Source organism: Neovison vison, chromosome 10 (genome assembly GCF_020171115.1).
Source record: "Neovison vison isolate M4711 chromosome 10, ASM_NN_V1, whole genome shotgun sequence".
Lineage (NCBI taxonomy): Eukaryota > Metazoa > Chordata > Mammalia > Carnivora > Mustelidae > Neogale > Neogale vison.
This window is the reverse complement of record NC_058100.1, coordinates 71,758,625-71,778,496: the sequence shown is the minus strand read 5'-3', so window position 1 is coordinate 71,778,496 and position 19,872 is coordinate 71,758,625. Positions and strand designations below refer to the sequence as shown.

The following is a 19,872-nucleotide window of genomic DNA, read 5'->3' as shown; positions in this document are numbered from 1 at the left end:
AGGCAGACATTTAACCAACTAAGCCACCCAGGTACCCCTATTTTTTATTTAAAGTAGAAGAATTCATCTTTGGGACACTTGAGTGACTCAGTTGATTAAGTGTCTGCCTTCGGCTCAGGTCATGACCCTGGGGTCCTGGATTTGAGTGCCACTTCCCCCTGCTTTTGCCCTCGCTCTCTCTCTCTCTCTCTCTGACAAATAAAATACAAAATGTTAAAAAAAGAATTCATCTTTGATTCATTCACGTCAATGGCATAAAAAGAATAGGATACTTGGGATGCCTGGGTGGCTCAGTTTCTTGGATGACTGCCTTTGGCTCAGGTCATGATCCCAGAATCCCGGGATCGAGTCCCGCATCGGGCTCCCAGCTCCATGGGGAGTCTGCTTCTCCTTGCTCATGCTCTCCCTTGCTGTCTCTCTCTCAAATAAAATACATAAAATCTTAAAAAAAAAAAATAGGATACTACTCGAGACTTTAGATTTTCTGGGGGTAATGGGAAGAAGCATCCCTGCTCTCTACCCAGTGAATCTGAAAATGGCCAGCAGCAGACATCGCCTCACCCTCTCTGAGCCCTCAGGGTCCTAGACCCCCTCAATGCAGCCACTACCAAGGAAGGGGTCCCTGGCATGGGGTGGGGGGGGACACCTGAGTCTGAGCTTAGAAGGGAAGAAACACAAAGAGGAAGCTATGTGAACAGATTACAATATGCAACAAAGCTGAGTAGGAATGTGAATGTGAATAAAGTCCGGAGTCTAGTCTGGGGTTGATGGTGACTGGGTTTTGAAGGCTGAATAGGAGTTGGCCAGAAGGGAACACTGCAGAGGGCACAGCATAACATCTCAGAACTACTACAGCTAGATTTCTGCTGCCAGAGCCAACGATTCAGGGCAGAATGGTTGGAGACAGGTGAAAATTCAACAGTTACAGGCCATGTCTTCACAGCAGAGCTATCTTCCCGCCCAAACAAGAGGTCCCTATGAAGAGAGAAGAAAGGACCCTTCCTGTGCTTGAGCCTTTGAGGACCGGGCCTATGTTTCATTCACGCCCCACATAGTGAGGGCCCATGGTGCCCATTTGGGTACTAAGTTAAGGTGACAGACTCAGGTTTGAGTCAGGAAGATGGGAGTCGGAGTGCTCTGTTAAGGACAGAAAGATGGTGACCGCCTGAGACCTCAGAAGTCTGGGAGTTAAGGTTTAGAAGATGGTTATAAATGCTGCTGACTGCCCACATCCCTGGCCCCTTATTTCCCACCTCACAGTGAAGCGGGTTCCGTCATACTTGGGAGAAAGAACGAAGCTGGAGACAAAATTGGTGACAGAGCTCCAGCCCCAGCCTCAGGCAGAGACTGCTTTTGCACTTCCTGGAGCATTCTGACACACGCGCGCACACACGCACCAACCAACCCCCCCATCAGAAGAGCAGGTGGGCGCTCTGGGTGCTGGCTCGGCCGTGACTCGAACACCTGCTCATGAAGACTTGGGCGGACTCAGCCAAGGCAGCTGTGTGGGATTCCCTCGTTGACAGGAAGGGCTGGGAGGGCCTTCCTGGGGGGGCCGCTGGCTGCGGCCCGCCCTGCTTCCTCTCCCCCTCTTTGCTCTAGCCTTCAGGAGGGAGGCGTGCAGTACAGCAGGCTGGGAAGAGGGATGACCCAGCTCTCAGGTGGAGAGGGGTGGAGACCTTGTCAAGTAACTCTCTCCTCAGGACACTCCTTGTCTGTAAGTGGAGGCCATGGACCAGATGTCCAGTTAAGGACACTTCCTGTGTATGGACATGGACACAGAACCTAGGCAGGAAGGAAGAAATCCAGCGATGCGGGTGTTCAAGGGACAGGTGCGCGTGTGTGCTTGCGTTCTTTCTCTCTCTCTCTTTCTTGCTGATCTAGAGTCTGGTTCTTTCCATCAAGTCTGAGCAGGCTCCCTGCCTCAGGCAGGCTCCTTGGAAGGCTGTGGCTTGCCTCCTCTGGGAGGGGCTGCTTTTGAGACTATCACATCAGGAAGTCCACAGGCAAGTCCCATACAGGATTTTCTGGAGCAGCAACTAAAGGCGAAAAAGCAGACCCTGGCCCATTTGGTCACCTTGTACTAACGAGCGGCTTACCAGGGATTAGTCCCCATCCCCACTGGGGGATGGGCCCCTGGAGTGGATTTCATAAGCTCTGAGCACAAGTCATGTCTAATTGCTATATTTAAGACTCTGCAGAGGTGTGAGGGGCAGTGTGCAAATCCATTCAGCTGGCTTTAAAAAGCACAGAGCAGCTTAACTCATGATTAAGAGCAGACTTTGCAGCCAGAATACCTAGATCTGAATCCCAGCTTGGTTACTTAATCGCTGTGTGGCCTTTGTCATGTTCCCAGGCCTCATCCCTCAAATGAGCCTAGAACACCAGGCCCTACCTCCTAGGGTGGTTATGAGGCTAAACCCACAGTGCTTAGAATAGGACCTGGGACATGCAGCAAGTGTCCTTTGGCGCTCATTGCTGTCAATACAGCAGTTAGCATAACCCGCTGCAGGGGGCAAGAAGGGGACTTTCTGTATTGGTCTGAGTATCTTCCATCACTGTTCTCCATATAGAATCCTCTGTTCCTATTCTAAGCAATCACGTCTTTGTCTTCCCTGATGCTCTTCCTTCCCCCCAAATTAAGCTCTTTTGAAGATACTCATTCTCAATGGTTAATTATTCCAATTTTCCTTTCCGCCAAGACCTCTCACCACTTGCATTCCTCCTCTCCCCAAGTCCCAGTGTTCTGGAGCCCGCACAATTGGCTCTGTGCGTCCAAGCTCTGGCTGTAGGCCCACCCACACAAAGCACCCCTCAGTACCTCTCTGCCCCCTCCCCTGCCCGCAGCCAGGGCCTCGGTGTCTCATCCGTGCTCTCAGAAGCTTCTAGGTAGGTCAGAGGGTGCCATTCATTATGTACAAGCAGAACTTTGTCCTAATTCCCAGCCACTCAGCCAGCAGTGAGACCCAAATATTTTATCAGAGCGATAGGCAGGCACTGGCTCTGGCAGAAGGGTTCCAACAGGAAGAATCCCGTATGAATTGTGAAGGCCCTGTGTTTGAGCCTCGTTCCTGTGCTCTCCTTCCATCTAAAACAAGCCACCCCAAATTTCAGTGGCTTAAAACAATCATGTATTTGCTCATGATTCTGTAATTTGGGCAGAGCTTGGTGGCGGAGGCTCACCGTTGCTCAGTGGGGTTGGCTGGGGCAGCCTGAGATCCCGAGACAGCCTCACCCACGTCCAGTGCCTCAGCAGAGGTGACAGATGTCTGGGGGTGGCCTGCATTTCCCTTTCTCTCATCCACGTCCCTCATCCTGCGGCGTAGTCAGGCATTACAGAGTCGCCGGCCTCTAGAGCGTCAAGCCAGAAGCTCAGGGGACTCCGGAGACTAAGGCCTTAACGCCCAGCTTCAGTGGGAGGCGTCATGGGTTGAACTGTGGCCCTTGCCCACTCAAACTCATACGCTGACGTTCTTTCGGTTTTTCAGAATGTGGCCTTAATTGGAAGGTCATCATGGAGGAGGGTGGACCTCTACACCCCTTATTACAGGAGGAGTTTGGGACGTCTGGGTGGCTCAGTGGGTTCAAGCCTCTGCCTTTGGCTCAGGTTGTGATCCCAGGGTCGGGATCGAGCTCCGTGTTGGGCTCTCTGCTCAGAGGGGAGCCTCCTTCCCTCCCCCTCTTTCTCTACCTGCCTCTCTGCCTACTTGATCTGTCAAATAAATAAATAAATCTTAAAAAGAAAAAAAAGAGGAGTTTGGACATGTCCACAAGGAGAATACCAAGACGGGTTGGAGTTCATGCTCGTACATCTGTCAGGTGCTAGGGAAGAGCCCTGGGGCAGAGACCACCCTAGCGGCTCGGAGGAAATGTGATCCTGACTGCACCTTGATCTTGGACATCTAGCCTCCAGAGCCATAGGACAACTTTCAATTGTCTTAAGCACTCAATTTGTAGGACTTTGCTACAACAACCCGGCAAACGAATCCCAAAGGGAAATGAAGTCTGCCTCTTGGTGGGAAGGGAGCCCTACACGTACAGGGATGGGGGAAGTGTGGCTGTCCTTGCAGACCATCTGCTCCAAGATTGCCCAAGAGTGGATGGACTAGAGAAGCCCAGGTTCTATTTGCTGAGGAGTGCTGGAGAAGCCGTGTGGCTCTCACCCCCTTTTCCCGGACACTAAGGACAAGCTTAGCTAAGATGACCTTTTGGACTGTTGCCAGCTTTAAAACTCTGGGCTTCCCAAGAGTTCTTTTGTAGCCTGGATCAGTATCCCCTGAAGGTTTGTAAACACGATGGCTGGTCACCACCCCCCCACTCTTGGTTTCTGATTCTATAGGTCCCGGTGGGGCCTGAGAATTTGCATTTCTAAGAAGTTGGGGCAGTGGTTCCCAGCCCAGTCTGCCTGTAGAATTGCCTGGGGGGCTTTCCCAAACACTAAGGCAAGGGCCCTACGCTTAGAGCTTCTAACTGCTCTAGGATCCATGCTCTCGTATTTTTCTAAAAATCTCGGGTGAAGTGAATGTGCAGCCAGAGTTGAAAGCCAGGGCTCAAGGAACCCAGACTTTCACAGAAACAGTACAATAAAGCCAATAAAGTGCTTTTAAGAAAAATTGTTCCTCAATCTGACCGGCAATGGCCCAAAGAGGATACAGTGTTCAATGAAGAAAAAGGTGTTCCCTCACTTCCTGAGGTTAAGGAATTTGACTTTTAAGTTCCTGTCACTCCTCCGGAACACTTTGTAACTGCCTCTGGTCCCATATCCCTCTCATGACCGACACAGTGCCACTGGTCAAGAAAGAGGTGGGAATTCAGCCCTCACAAGGAGGGAGAAGAGGAATCCCTCTTTTATGCGTTCCCGCCTCAAACAGCAGCACGGACTTGAGGAGGCTCTTGGCCTTAGCAGATAAATCGCCCCCAGGTGCCTTGAGTAACTTGTTGAACTTGAGTCGAAATAACCCAAACCTACTGGGCACCTACTCTGCGCTTGACCTTGACAGAGTAAGCCCACAGTTCGGAAGGCTCTGGGCTCGTGTGCTTCATTCTTTGTGCTTCAGTGACCTCAGACAGAAGGTCAGCGGGTTCTATGGCACTTCGTTCTATGACGAAGGTACAGCTAGGACAGGGCATGGCTGGACCCTGGACCTGCACTCACTTGCTGCTAGGAGATGCCCTGCTCCTTGGTTGGCAGAGGGGGGGATGGGAGCCGGCAGGCGGTCTGCTGACAGGTGAACCTAATCATCCACAGGCCAGCCCCCAGCCAGGCACTGAGGCAACAGAGTGAACAGGGCAAGTTCCGCTGGGGTCCGGAAAGGGAGCAGAGAGGGAAGACGCAAGTGACCGGAAGTTCAAGTTTGGGTAGGAGAGAATGAGGAGGGAGAAGTCAGACCCGCCCTCCTATTTCTTCTTTCTGCTGGGCCTATTGTGTCTTGGGGGGTTGGGGGCAGCGGGCACGACGTGACTGTTGCAGACTTTAGGCTAAGGGAGCGTTGAAACTGGATGGGAAGCTGCCTCAGATTCTAGGATTCTACAGCTTCTTCTTCTTCTTCTTCTTTTTAAGATTTTATTTATTTATTTGATAGAGAGAGAGAGATCACAAGTAGGCAGAGAGGCAGGCAGAGAGAGAGAAGGAAACAGAAGCAGGCTCCCGGGATCGTGACCTGAGCAGAAGGCAGAGGCTTTAACCCACTGAGCCACCCAGACGCCCCTCTACAGCTTCTTCTTTCAGCAGGTAACAAAATGCCTACTTTGTACTGTGAAGCCTTGGGGTCCAGGGGTGAACAAACAGGCACAGGACTATGGAGAGGCACATCCTTTAGGAGCGGGTGACAGATCTGCCACAGTTCCCAGCTCCAGCTGGGGGGACGCAGAGAGAGTAGGTAGCAGGAGACCTGGCCTTGTGTGGGTGGGCAGGGGAGGCCCCTCTGAGGACCCCTCACTGAAGCAGAGGACAGAGTTAGCCAGATGGATTTGGTTAAGGCCAGGAAAGAGCCCATGGGGAAGCCCCAGGTCTAGCACCGGGTCAGACCCATGGAAAGAACTGCAGGAACCGTGTGGCTGCGGTGGTGGGAGCAGAGATCAGTGAGGCAGTTGGAGGCAGTGTTGAAAAACGGGTTTACCCCAAAGAGCCGTGGGGCAGCCCCTGGAGGGACGGTAAGAGGCAATGTTGTGACCCAACCTGATGTATTCCTTGCCTAAAAATTCTGAGCCCTCACACATGCTAATCTCATTTGACTCCCATAGCAACCCTGTGCGGGTAATACCTTCACTGACAGATAAGAACACTTGGGATCACAGAGGTCAAGTGTCTGAGTTCACAGATCTGTCCCACTCCTTTCTCCTTCCCCAGGCCAGGGAGACAAAGCCAGTGCCTAAGTGGACCAATGGGAGGGGAGTGGTAATGATGATGCCTGGGGGAGGGGCAGGGGGCCTGGGTGGCCTTCCCGTCTGAGCCCCCCCGCTCCGAGGATGTCCAGGACTTCACAAGCAGCCCAACCAGAAGGAGGAGGATCATACCCTGAGGTGTCTCGATGGGAAAATCTGCCCCTCCCCACCCACCCGGGGCTGGACAGACAACTCAAAGGAAAGGGTCTACCTGCCCGGGCCTGTCCGAGACTCCCTGGGAGAGGGGAGGAGCTCAGACCCCGTGGGAGGGCTGATCCTGCCCGGTCTCCTGAAGCGAGGGGAGGGGTAAACTGCTGTGCTCTGATCGTCCACCCCCGGCTCAGGGTCAGGGAATAACATTTTAAAATCTCAGCTAGTAAACAGAGCGGAACTGAAGCCCATGTTTGGGTGACCCCAAGCCTGAGGGCTTCCCCGTAGAACCGCATTCACCGGGTAAACAGAGTTTACTTATTCCCAGGGAGAGCCTCAAAGGCTTGCAGCAGGATGTGAGACTGGCGCAGCCCCTCACCCCAGGTGTTGAGCACTCAGTGGGAGCTCAGCGAAGGTTTGCATGAATGAGAAACCGGGCGGGAGAGGGCTCGCTGCTGAGTCCTGGGAGTGGGGGTGGGGTGGGGTGGGGGTGGGGGCCTAGGCGAGGGAGGCAGGGGTCTCTTGCGGGGCCCATTGGCTGGCAGGCTTCTCCCCAACCTTCCCGGAGTGGTGGGTGTCGGGGCTCCCCAGTCTCACCTGGGCACCAGCCGCTGTGCTGCCTGGCTGGGGCGTGGAGCCGGAATCTGGCTACCAAAGGAGAAACGCCATTCCCCGATATGGCAATTCAGAGGACATGAAGCCGCTGCTTTGGATAAAGGATGTGGATAAAGGGAGGAAAAGAGGCCAGCGAAGGGGACAGCATGGACCGACCTGGGGGAGCCCAGATGGGATGGGGGGGGTGGCTTGTGATCCCGCTTCGCTTCCTCAACATCCGCCCCCGCAACCCCACTGCGTCACCAAGGGCTGGGGGCAGCAGGAGGCTGGGTGGTGACTTTTGTGAGGTTTCTGGGCAGCCTTGTCCCTCAGGCATGGGGTTGGGGGTAGGGGCCCAGCCCCAGCACGGCCACCTTTGGCTGCTCTCCTACCGCAAGGGCCTCAGCCAGGGTCTGGGTTGTGGCAATCCCGTGGGACCCCTGCAAACTCCAGGTCATCCATCTCTCTCATTTGTATTTGTATATTTTAATCTGTGCAAGAGAGATCGCTTATACGGTGTGCTTCTGAAGATTAAATCAGATAAGGTATTCCTTCCTATGAGCTTTATGAACTAAAGTGACTATAAAAAGCAAGGGGATTATTCACTCATTCAACAAACACCCACAGAGTTTTTGGGCAATGGAATTGGAGGTTAAGCAGGAACTCACTGTCCAGACAAATCCAACTCAAGTTGCCCTGGGAGCTCATTGAAAGGGCCACGGAGCTGGATCCTGGGAAGAAGCAGGGGTTAGCCATGCAGAAACGGAGGGAGGGATTCCAGACTGGGTGGGGAGCATGTGGGCGACAGGGAGCCAAGGCACACTTGATGGCCACGACAGAATCTTTTTTTTTTTTTCCTTTGGGTAATTCTAGCGAAGCCTAACACTCATCCAGTGCTTACTAAGTACCCACAAAATTCTAAGGGCTTCCTGTGTTTCTCACCCTTAATTCTCAGCTCTGCTCCTTATTACCCCCATTGGTACCTGATGAGAAAACTTGGGTCCGCAGGAGAAAGTAACATCCCAAACTCGTTCTGCCAGTAAACGACCCCTGAGCTTTGGACCCTGTTAGGCTGACTCTAAAAGGTGCAGTTGTAACCACTCACTGTAAGACTTCCTTTAAAAAAAAAAAAAAAAGATTTTGTTTTTCAGAGAAAGAGAGCATGGACGGGGGGAGGGGCAGAGGGAGAAGCAGACTCCAAGCTGAGCCAAGATCCACCTGTGGGATTTGATCCAGGACCCGGATCATGACCCTAGCAGAAGGCCAATGCTTAACAGACTGAGTCACATGTACCACCTCCTTTTTAAGAAGCTGCCTTATGATTGGAGGGAGCCAAGCCATAAGAGACTCTTAATCTCACAAAACAAACTGAGGGAGGCGCCTCAGTTAGGCCTCTGCCTTCGGCTCAGGTCAGGATCCCAGGGTCCTGAGATGGAGCCCCACATCGGGCACTCTGCTCAGTGGGGAGCCTGCTTTCCCTTCTCTCTTTCTGCCTGCCTCTCTGCCTACTTGTGATTTCTGTCAAATAAATAAATAAAATATTAAAAAAAAAAAAACACTGAGGGTTGCTGGTGGGTGGGGGAGTAGGGATAGGGTGGCTGGATGATGGACATTGGGGAGGGTATGTGCTAAGATGAGTGCTGTGGATTGTGTAAGCCTGATGATTCACAGACCTGTACCCCCGGGGCAAATAATACATTATATGTTAATTAAAAAAAAAAGAAGTCCTCTTACTTTTTTCAACCCTCCAAAATATCCTTTGAAAGCAACATTTCTTTTCCTTAAGCATGACACCACCCCCGCCCTGGGGTGCCTGGCTGGCTCAGTCCTAGAAGATGGCACTCTTGAACTCAGGGTCATGAGTTCCAATCCAAAATCTCAATTCCTTTAGCTTTTCGTAAGAGGGTTTCTGGCTTGAGAGAGGCCAGAGTAAAATAAGAAGGACACACAAAGAAGAGTCAGAGGGATGTATTTAGGAAGGGGCTGAGGCCTAAACTGAACTCAAAACCTGACCAAAAGCTCTGCATCTCAGCAATCCAAAAAGCCCCAGCAAGCAGTTGGAAAAGCAAGAGCAGAATTCGGGCTCAGAGAAGCATCTTGCTTTCTCATAGCCAAGGCTAGTTTCCTTACAGAGTTTACTTCCTCCAGAGGAAAATTAAGGCAACTTTGATCAGTGATTTCCTTGGCTTCGCCTGCCCCTCACTTGAAAACAGGAGCAGAGCATCCCCTTTAAGAGACAACGTGGGGCCCCTGGGTGTCTCAGTCGGTTAAGCACGTTTGGCTCAGGTCATGATCCCAGGTTCCTTCTCCCTCTGCCCTTCCTCCTGCTCTTGCTTTCTCTTTCTCTCTCTCAAATAAATAAATAAAAATCTTTTAAAAAGGGGCGCCTGGGTGAGTCAGTCGGTTAAGTGCCTACCTTCAGCTCGGGTCATAATCTCAGGGTCCTGGGATCAAACCTCACATTGGACTCTCTGCTCAACAGGGAGCCTGCTTCCCACTTTCTCTCTGCCTGCCTTTCTGCCTACTTGTGATCTCTCTGTCAAATAAATAAATGAAATCTTAAAAAAAAAAAATAAAGTAAATAATAAAAATTTAGAAAAAACAACAACAAAGAGACAAAGAATGTTCCAGAGAAAGGGATGGTGGGGAAGGAAAGCCTATAAGTCTCAATCAGACATGGGAGCCACAAGCCTGATGCCCTCCAAACCTCTGCTTGGACTTCTCTCTCTCTCTCCTTTTTTTTTTTTTTAGATTTTATTTATTTGACACAGAGAGAGAAATCACAAGTAGGCAGAGAGGCAGGCAGAGAGAGAGGGGGAAGCAGGCTTCCAGAGGGCCCAATGCAGGGCTTGACCTCAGGACCCCAAGATCATGACCCGAGCCAAAGGCAGAGGCCCAACCAACTAAGCCACTCAAATGACCCCTGGACTTCTCTTTAAAAAGAGGTCTGATGGGCAGGCACCTTGGTGGCTCAGTTGGTTGGGCGACTACCTTCAGCTCAGGTCATGATCCTGGAGTCCCCGGGAGATCCTTCACTCCATGGGGAGTCTGCTTCTCCCTCCAACCCTCCCCACTCTCGTGCTCTCTCTCTTTCTCTCAAATAAATAAATAAAATCTAAATAAATAAAAAGAGGTCTGACGAGGCACGTCATTCTCAGCACTCATCACCACAGCCTGTAATCATTCCCCAGTGATGTGGCTGCTTTCTTCCCTAACTGCGTTTCATCTGCCAACCCCATGATGCCTCACCTCATTGTTTACCTTTACCACTTGGCTCCTTCAAGGTAAGACCCCGCAGCCCAGAGCATGGGAAGGAGGCCATCTCGGGGAGGGGGGGGGAGCTGCACGCCCACTCTGGTGTCTGTGACTTCGACCCCCATTGCCCTCCTTGGCTGGGTCAGTCACACCCAGCCAGGACCTGGCCTGAGCTACACCCTAAATCCTACACAGGGGATCTCCTTCGGCTTCTCAACCTTTGGATGCCCTAATCCATAGTGACAGGGCTTCCCTTTGAATTCTAGCACTCAGGGTAAATCATTAGATGGCTTGTGCTAAATGGAGTGGTCCTTCTGGAGGACATTAAGCCTCAAATAGGGTGGGGGTGTCGATAGGAGGACCCTGGCAGCCTCTGAAAGCGGAGCCAAGAAATGGAGCACATCGATTCAGCCATCTGCAGACGAATCCGCGCTCAAAGATGGTTTGCAGAACTGAGGGAGAGGAGGTGGGTGTGTCCTGAGACTCCGTCTGAGTGACTCGTGCTCCTGGAGCAGAAAGGATGGCCAAGAGGGTATCCAAGAACGTCGTGATCTAATCAAGGGCTTTATAACCTGAACTATAGCTGGTAGCCTAGGAAAGCCTCCCCAGAGCAGGGCAGGGTCGTTGCACGTTGTGCTCTGAAATTGTTTTTTTAGGGATGGCTCAGTCAGTGAAGCATCTGCCTTTGGCTCAGGTCATGATCCCAGGGTCCTGGGACTGAGTCCCACATCCGGCTCTCTCTGCTCAGTGGGGAGCCTGCTTCTCCCTTCTCCCTCTGCCTGCTGCTCCCCCTGCTTGTGATCTTTTTCTCTGTCAAATAAATAAACAAAATCTTAACAAATAATAATAAAAATAAAATTGTGTTTTTATATCTTTTGAATCAGTTGCCAGCATTTTAAAAATTGAGAGGTCTAGGGTCTTAGTCAGTAGAACATGAAATCCTCGACCTCAGAGTCATGAGTTGGAGCCCCATGCTGGGTCTATGTAGAGCTTACTTTAAAACTTAAAAAAAAAAATTAGGGGCGCCTGGGTGGCTCAGTGGGTTAAGCCGCTGCCTTCGGCTCAGGTTATGATCTCAGGATCCTGGGATCGAGTCCCGCATCGGGCTCTCTGCTCAGCAGGGAGCCTGCTTCCCTCTCTCTCTCTCTGCCTGCCTCTCCGACTACTTGTGATTTCTCTCTGTCAAATAAATAAATAAAATCTTAAAAAAAAAATTAAAAATTGAGCAGTCTGACATAAAAATTGGGATTTCCATCTTCTCTTGAGAAATCTCCAGATCGGGCAACACAGGGCCCACATGCCTAAAAGGCACCCATGCAGTAAAGCTGAGCAGCCCTTCACATGGGGGTGTGGACCTGTAGGCTGCTGTCCAGTTAGGACAACAGTGTTGCTACTGGGTTCTTTTTTTTTTTTTTTTTAAGGTTTTATTTATTTACTTGACAGAGATCACAAGTAGGCAGAGAGGCAGGCAGAGAGAGAGGGGGAAGCAGGCTTCCTGCTGAGCCGAGAGCCCGATGCGGGGCTCGATCCCAGGACCATGAGATCATGACCTGAGCCGAAGGCAGAGGCTTTAACCCACTGAGTGACCCAGGCACCCCGCTACTGGGTTCTTACACCAGGCTTTGCTTCACCCGCTGGTGTTACCTCAGGGTCCCAGGGACACGTGAATAAGGCCCAGGCACTGTCCAAGGAGAAGGTGCCCTGATAAAGTCTTGCTCTTCCTCTTGCTTGACTTATTCACTTAAACTTGGCACCTAGAATACTCTTCCCCTTACTCCCCTGCCTGAGAAGTACCTCACCTGTTTGACCGTCACCTCCTTTGTGAAACTGTCCCTAATGGCTCCAGGCACAGTCACTCCCTCCTTCCACTGTGCCTCCTGAGTTCTGTATTTTAGTTGTTTCTCACACTAGACCAAGAGCTCTTTAAGCCCGAGTCCACAGCCAAGAGGCCTCGTACCCTGGGGCCCAGGGCCTGACACAGAACACGCCTTGGCTCGAAAGAGGTCACTCTGTGGAAAAGTTTGAACGTGAACCGAAGTAATAGGTCTACATTGGGGAGGATATGAAAATAGAAAATCATAGAGGTTGAAGCACTTCGGGCGGAGAATGAGCAAGATTTGGTAAAAGCATTTTAGACAAGCAATTCTAGGTAATTCTGTTGCAAGTGGTTCATAGACCACTCTTTTATTTTTATTTTTTTAAGTTTTATTTATTTATTTATTTGACACACAGAGAGAGAGATCACAAGTAGGCAGAAAAGCAGGCAGAGGGGGAGGGGGAAGCAGGCTCTCTGCTGAGCAGAGAGCCCGATGTGGGGCTGGATCTCAGGACCCCGAGATCATGACCTGAACTGAAGGCAGAGGCTAAACCCAATGAGCCACCCAGGCGCCCCATACTTAAACACTTAAACACTTAAAACACTTTTAAGATTTTGAGTTTAGGTATGTAAGATAACCATGGCCAAAAATAGAAACATCTGGAAGGGTGTCCTGGCTTTTGGAGCAAGCTAAAGAATTTGGTTTCAAGCATGCTGAGCTCGAGATGACAGTGGAAGAACCAAGTGTAGGGTACCTGTAAGACCCAGAGAGAAGACACGGAGGCTCAGATTGGAGATCTCAGAGGATGCTGCTGACTGAGGTAGCACCTGGAAACTCCTTCAGGTGCCTCTGAGCGTGATCAAGAAATTGGAGAAAGAAGATATAGATAATGAATATTGGAATATTACAATGACGAACATTGGAACATTCCCATGTTTAGGGATGGGTGGAGGAAACAGTGTCAATGACAGGGATCACCATTCAGAGAGGCAGGTGGAAATAAAGATTTGTATAGGATTTGTGGAAGAAAGGTGGGAAAGAGAAGGGAAGAGGGGAGAAAGGAAAGGAAAGTGGGCAGTGTCATTTATTAAGTGTCTATTTCATGCCAGGTGCTGAGATAGACACCTGTCTGTATTTCCTTGTTTAATTCTAATTGGATTCTCCATCTGGACCCCCTTCAGAGTTGTTGGCACAGCAGTAGTGATCTTTCCAAAGCACAGCACAGATCGCTTTGCTCTCCTGCTTAAAACTGTTCTGTCAGTCCCCTGTTGCCATCAGGGTAGTTGACACCCCTTCCTGTGCTTCTACAGCTTTTTTTTTTTTTTAAACAATTGCTTTATTGAGATTCAATTCACATACCATAATTCACTTTTTTTTTTGATAGAGATTGAGCACAAGCAGGGTTTGGGTAGAGGGAGTGGGAAAGGGAGAATCTCAAGCAGGATCTATGCTCAGCATGGAGCCCAATGTAGGGGCTCGATCCCACAACCCTGAGATCATGACTTGAGCCGAAATCAAGAGTTAGACGTTTAACTGACTGAGCCACCTGGGCACCCCAAGTTTGCCTTTTAAAATACACAATTCAATAGTTTTTAGTATATTCACAGAGTTGGGCAACCATTATGACAATCAGTTTTAGAACATTTTTTTCCTCTTTCTTTTCTTTCTTTTTTAAATTTACTTGTCAGAGAAAGAGAGACAGAGAGCATAAGCAGAGGGAACACCAGGCAGAGGAAGAAAGCAGGCTCCCTGCTGAGCAGGAAGCCCCATGTGGAACTTGATCCCAGGGCCCTGGGATCACTGGAGCTGAAGGCAGACTCTTAATGACTGACCGCCCAGGCATCCTGAACATTTTCTTTAAAAAAAAAAAAAAAAAAAAAAAGATTTTACTTTTATCTCTACCTCCAACGTGGGAGATCAAGAGTCACACAGTTGGGCGCCTGGGTGGCTCAGTGGGTTAAGCCGCTGCCTTCGGCTCAGGTCATGATCTCGGGGTCCTGGGATCGAGTCCCGCATCGGGCTCTCTGCTCAGCAGGGAGCCTGCTTCCTCCTCCTTCTCTCTCTACCTGCCTCTCTGCCTACTTGTCATCTCTCTCTGTCAAATAAATAAATAAAATCTTTTGGGACGCCTGGGTGGCTCAGTTGGTTAAGCAGCTGCCTTCGGCTCAGGTCATGATCTCAGCGTCCTGGGATCGAGTCCCACCATCGGGCTCCTTGCTCGGCAGGGAGCCTGCTTCTCCCTCTGCCTCTGTCTGCCTGTGCTCGCTCTCTCTCCCTCTCTCTCTAAGGAAAAAAAAAAAAAAAAGAAAGAAAAAAAAATAAATAAAATCTTTAAAAAAAAAAAAAGTCGCACAGTCTACTGACTGAACTAGTCAGGTGCCCCTAATTTTATTTTATTTTATTTTATTTTTATTTTTTTTTAAAGATTTTATTTATTTATTTGACAGAGAGAAATCACAAGTAGATGGAGAGGCAGGCAGAGAAAGAGAGGGGGAAGCAGGCTCCCTGCTGAGCAGAGAGCCCGATGCGGGACTCGATCCCAGGACCCTGAGATCATGACCTGAGCCGAAGGCAGTGGCTTAACCCACTGAGCCACCCAGGCGCCCCAGGTGCCCCTAATTTTAGGATATTTTCGTTACACAGAAAAGACAGCCATGCCCATCTTCTTTCTTTTTCTCTTTTTTTTCTTTTTAAAATTTATTAATTTGAGAGAGAGTGAGAGTGTGCAAGTGGGAGGGAGGAGCAGAGGAAAAGGGAGAGGGAAAAAAATCCCAAGCAGACTCCCTGCTGGACACAGAGCCCATTGTGGGGCTCCATCTCACCACCCTGACATTAGGACCTCAGCCAAAATTAAGCATCCCTAGAAGTCACTTTCCAGTTCCCTCTTCCTCAGCCCTGGCTCCTAAACTACTTTGGTTTCTGTGGATTTGCTTAGTCTGGACATTTTCTATATATGGAATCCTATGACATGTGGCCTCTTGTGACCAGTTTCTTTCATGTAGCATAATGGTTCATAAATGCCGTAGCATATATCAGTACTCCTTTCCTTTTTATGGCCAAATGCTGTTTCATTGTATGGGCATATACTTCATTCTGTGTATCCCTTCATCAGTTGGACACGTGATTGTTTTCAGTTTTGGGTCATTAGGATACTGGTACGAACATTTGTCTTGGCCTGGATGTAAGTTTCATTTTCCCAAGTATAGACCTAGGAGTGAAATTGCTGGATCACACAGTAATCTCTTGAACATTTTGAGGAACTGCTAAACACTTTCCCAAGGTGGCTGTACTGTTTCACAACCCCATCAGCAAGGATGTGGGTCCCAATTTCTCTAAATCCTCACCAACACTTATTTTTCCATGTTTTTTAATCAGAGCCTTCCTAGTGGGTGTGAAGGGGTATCTCACGGTGGTTTTGATTTGCAGTTCCCTGGTGACCAACGACGAGCATCTTCTCATGTGCTTATGGGCCATTTCTACATCTTCTTTGGAGAAATCTCTATTCAAATCCTTTGCCCATCTTTAATGGTTATATTTTTATATTGAGTGTAAGAGTTCTTTATAATAATCTGAATACCAGTCTCTTATTAGATATATGATTTGCAAATTTTATCCCATCCTGTGTGGTGGTGTTTCACTGTCTTGATAGTGTCCTGTGAAACACAGCAGTCTTTATTTTGATGAAGCCCAACTTATCTATTGTTTTTGTTTTTGTTTTTTTTTAAAGATTTTATTTATTTATTTGAGAGAGAGAGACAGTGAGAGAGAGCACGAGCGAGGAGAAGGTCAAAGAGCGAAGCAGACTCCCCATGGAGCTGGGAGCCTGATGTGGGACTCGATCCCGGGACTCCAAGGATCACGCCCTGAGCCGAAGGCAGTCGTCCAACCAACTGAGCCACCCAGGCGTCCCCCAACTTATCTATTCTTTGATTACTGATGCTTTTGGTGTCATATCCTAACATACTGTTGCCTAATCCAAGTTCATCGAGATTTACACCTTATATTTTCTTCTAAAAATGTTACAGTTTTTGCCCTTACATTTAGATCTATGATCCATCTTGGGTCAATTTTTTTTATATGATGCGAGGTAGGGGTCTAGCTTCATTCTTTTGCATGTGGATATTCAGTTGTTCCAACACCATTTGTTGAAAAGACAATTCTTTCGCCCATTGATTTGTCTGTAGTCCTTCTCAAACTGGTTCTCTCTTGGTCCTGCGGCTTCATCTTCAGCCCTATCCCTTCTCCATCGCCTGTCCGACTAAACGATTTGTATTTTCCCAAATGAGCCTTTCTCACCTCTGGCCTACTTCTCAGCATGCTGATTCTTTTACTGAAAAATCTCTCTGACCTTCTTCCCACTTTACCTGGATATCTTCTCTAATTATCTGTCAGGTCTAGGCTTGGATATTTTATTTTCCAAGAAGCCTTTCCTAAGACCCCAAGAATGTCTTAGGAAGAGTAGTTCTGTGCTTCCAAAACACCGTGTACTTAACCCCAACAGGGGCTTTTTTGTGTGCCTGGCCCATAGTAGCCACTCAGTAAGTGTCTGAGGAATGGATGCATCCCAGAAGTCAAGGAAGAAGGTTGTTTCAAGAAGGAACACTAGTTAGTATTGTGTATTGCTGTGGAGAGTTTAGGGGAATGAGCTCTGAAAAAATGTCACCGGGTTTTTTACTATTTTTGTCATTACAAATAGGGAAGAGTTTCCATAGCATTGTGGATGTAGAAACCAGTAGGGGGTGAGGGTTAAGGAGTGAATTGTTGATGAGAAAGTGAAGTTTTAGTTGCAAACTGTTTATGGCCAAGTTTGTGAGGAAAGGATGAAACTAGATGGGCACTATGAAATAGCTTAAAGGTGTAGAGTTATGGGCTTAGTTTTATTGCTATTAGGCCATCTGCCACTTTCCTGGATTTCAAAGAATTTGACTTCTAATGAGAAGTCAAATGGCTTCTTATGTCAATTTTAGGGACACCCCAGGATTTCCCCATTTACCCTCCTACTGCCACATTTACACTCCCACCACCTCTGTGTGTCAACATATAATTGTATATATGCACACACACAAACAAAAACAGCATCCCCCCAAATCTAAACATTCTGGGGATGACTGCGGCCTTCACCAAGGTGGGGTAAGCTGTATCTGCTCCCAGAAAAAGATGTCCTATAAGAATCACTTGTCTGGGGGAGGGGGGTTGGGAGAAGGGGGGTAGGGTTGTGGACATTGGGGAGGGTATGTGATTTTGGGTAAACTGGAAGGGGAGGTGAACCATGGAAGACTATGGACTCTGAAAAACAATCTGAGGGGTTTGAAGTGGCGGGGGGGTGGGAGGTTGGGGTACCAGGTGGTGGGTGTTGTGGAGGGCACGGCTTGCATGGAGCGCTGGGTGTGGTGAAAAGATAATGAATGCTGTTTTTTTTTTTTTTTTTTTTTAAAGATTTTATTTATTTATTTGACAGAGAGAGATCACAAGTAGGCAGAGAGGCAGGCAGAGAGAGAGAGGGAAGCAGGCTCCCTGCTGGTCAGAGAGCCCGATGCGGGACTCGATCCCAGGACCCTGAGATCATGACCTGAGCCGAAGGCAGCGGCTTAACCCACTGAGCCACCCAGGCGCCCCAATAATGAATGCTGTTTTTCTGAAAATAAATAAATTGGAAAAAAAAAAAAAAAGAATCACTTGTCTGGGTAGAAGAAAAGGAGGAACTGGTCTCTTTTTTTTTTTTTTTTTAAAGATTTTATTTATTTATTTGACAGAGAGAGAGATCACAAGTAGGCAGAGACGCAGGCAGAGAGAGAGAGAGGAGGAAGCAGGCTCCCTGCTGAGCAGAGAGCCCGACGTGGGACTCGATCCCAAGACCCTGAGATCATGACCTGAGCCGAAGGCAGCGGCTTAACCCACTGAGCCACCCAGGCGCCCAGGAACTGGTCTCTTAACATCATGGCGGCACCAAAAGAACCATAGAGCCTTCTCTCTCTGCCCCTCATTCCCTGGCATCTCCCCTATGTCAGTCAGACAGGCTTAAAATGGAATGGCTTCAAGACTTTAATTTCTTTTACACCCTTATTGATTTACCTCCAACTCTGAACTCCTTCCATATCTTTGGCATTTTGCTTCCAGAGATAAATATGCCTGATTATAAGACTGCCAACCTGATTAGCCTTCACCACCAGCCTTACGCAGCTCACATCGTGCCCCATACTTTTCAGAAATATCTCCTGATTCATCTGCCCTTCGAAGAGATGGCCCAGCAAGGCGAAGCTGGTACAGTACTGGGGCATTCCCTTGGGGTCGTAGCCCAGCTCCACTTGCCCCTTCTCCAAGGCGTACTTTCCATCCACGATGGTGCCTGTTAACACTTGCACTTTGCTCAAGTTCGCCGGATGGTTCAAAATGATTGTCAGGTGGTTCCCTGCACTAACATTGTGGGTCCAGAAGAATGATTCATCCAGAGTGTAGGCTTCCCAGGGGAAATGAACATCAAAAACCTTCATATCCGTGAAAATGGCTCCAGGTGGGTTGTCAGGAATGTAGGGGTCCTTTTTCTGAACTGGCCTGGCCTTCTGGGTGTCATTAGAGATGTGGAAGAAGAACCTGGGGTAGAAAAGGAAAGGTCTGCAAATGATTGGGTTTTTCTGAGCTAGGAGGGTACGGAAGTGGGGGATCAGCCTGTCAAGGGGCAGTTCCTTGTAGAAGAGGAGGAGGAAATGGGCCAGGAGTGGGAGGTCCTTGCTGTGAAAGAGTTTGCCAAGGAAGCCCAGATTCGAGAACTCCAGGAGCACCCATGGGTCAGACCTCATGGTGTTCACCTTCCAATCAATGTGGGTGATAAAGTTGGGGGCAGAAAAGACATTGTCCTCCAGTAACAGGAAGTATTCAGAGAGACTTGTGGCAAAGCTCATGAGGAAGGCGTGATCTATATTCTGCCTAGAGTAGAATTCCCCATGACGGGCCTCCTTCCTCATGTCATCCACGGAGGGGTAGACATCAGGCGGAGTGTGGATCAGTAGCAGCTGCCCTGCCAAGATCTGTGGGCTGAAGAGGGTTGAAATACGGAGAACGGTTTCTCTGAGCTGGGTGAGGTCAGAATGTGCCAGGTGGACCAGCACCGTGAGACGTTTCTTCTCACTCTTAGAGGAAGCACGGAACAGAGAGACCAAAGTGTGCAAGAGGCTTCTTTGATGTGGTTGGGGCACTGAGGAAATCCCCACTGTCAGCCATGCTGAGGAGAGGCAAAATAGGGACAACTGTCAGGGTCCATTGGGTTGATGATAAAGGTGGTCAGAGGGTTGAGATGCTCTTTGGGACCTTCTCTATTTCTTTCTTCCCTCTCCTATTTCCACTCTATTCTCTCTTTTGGTAGAGGGGATGCTTAGAACGTTGCTACTCAGAATGTGGGCCTTAGTCCAGTAACATCAGTCTCATCTCGAAGATTATTAGAAACGCAGAATCTGGGGCGCCTGGGTGGCTCAGTGGGTTAAGCCTCTGCCTTCAGCTCAGGTCATGATCTCAGGGTCCTGGGATCGAGCCCCACATCGGGCTCTCTGCTCAGCGGGGAGCCTGCTTCCCCCTCTCTCTCTGACTATCTCTCTACCTACTTGTGATCTTTGTCTCTCTCTGCCAAATAAATAAATAATAAATATTAAAAAAAAATAAATGCAGAATCTGTGTTCCT

The 19,872-nt window shown here is 49.1% G+C and overlaps 1 protein-coding gene across 1 annotated transcript; it reads right to left on the bottom strand.

Annotated features, from left to right (window-relative positions):
* Window positions 1–18,353: 18,353 nt before the first annotated feature.
* LOC122918003 (alpha-1,3-mannosyl-glycoprotein 4-beta-N-acetylglucosaminyltransferase-like protein MGAT4E) lies at window positions 18,354–19,157 on the bottom strand. Its single transcript, XM_044266150.1, is given in 2 exon segments — window positions 18,354–18,535; window positions 18,538–19,157. Coding segments are annotated over 2 exon segments (744 nt in total). The 5' UTR covers window positions 19,100–19,157.
* Window positions 19,158–19,872: the final 715 nt, after the last annotated feature.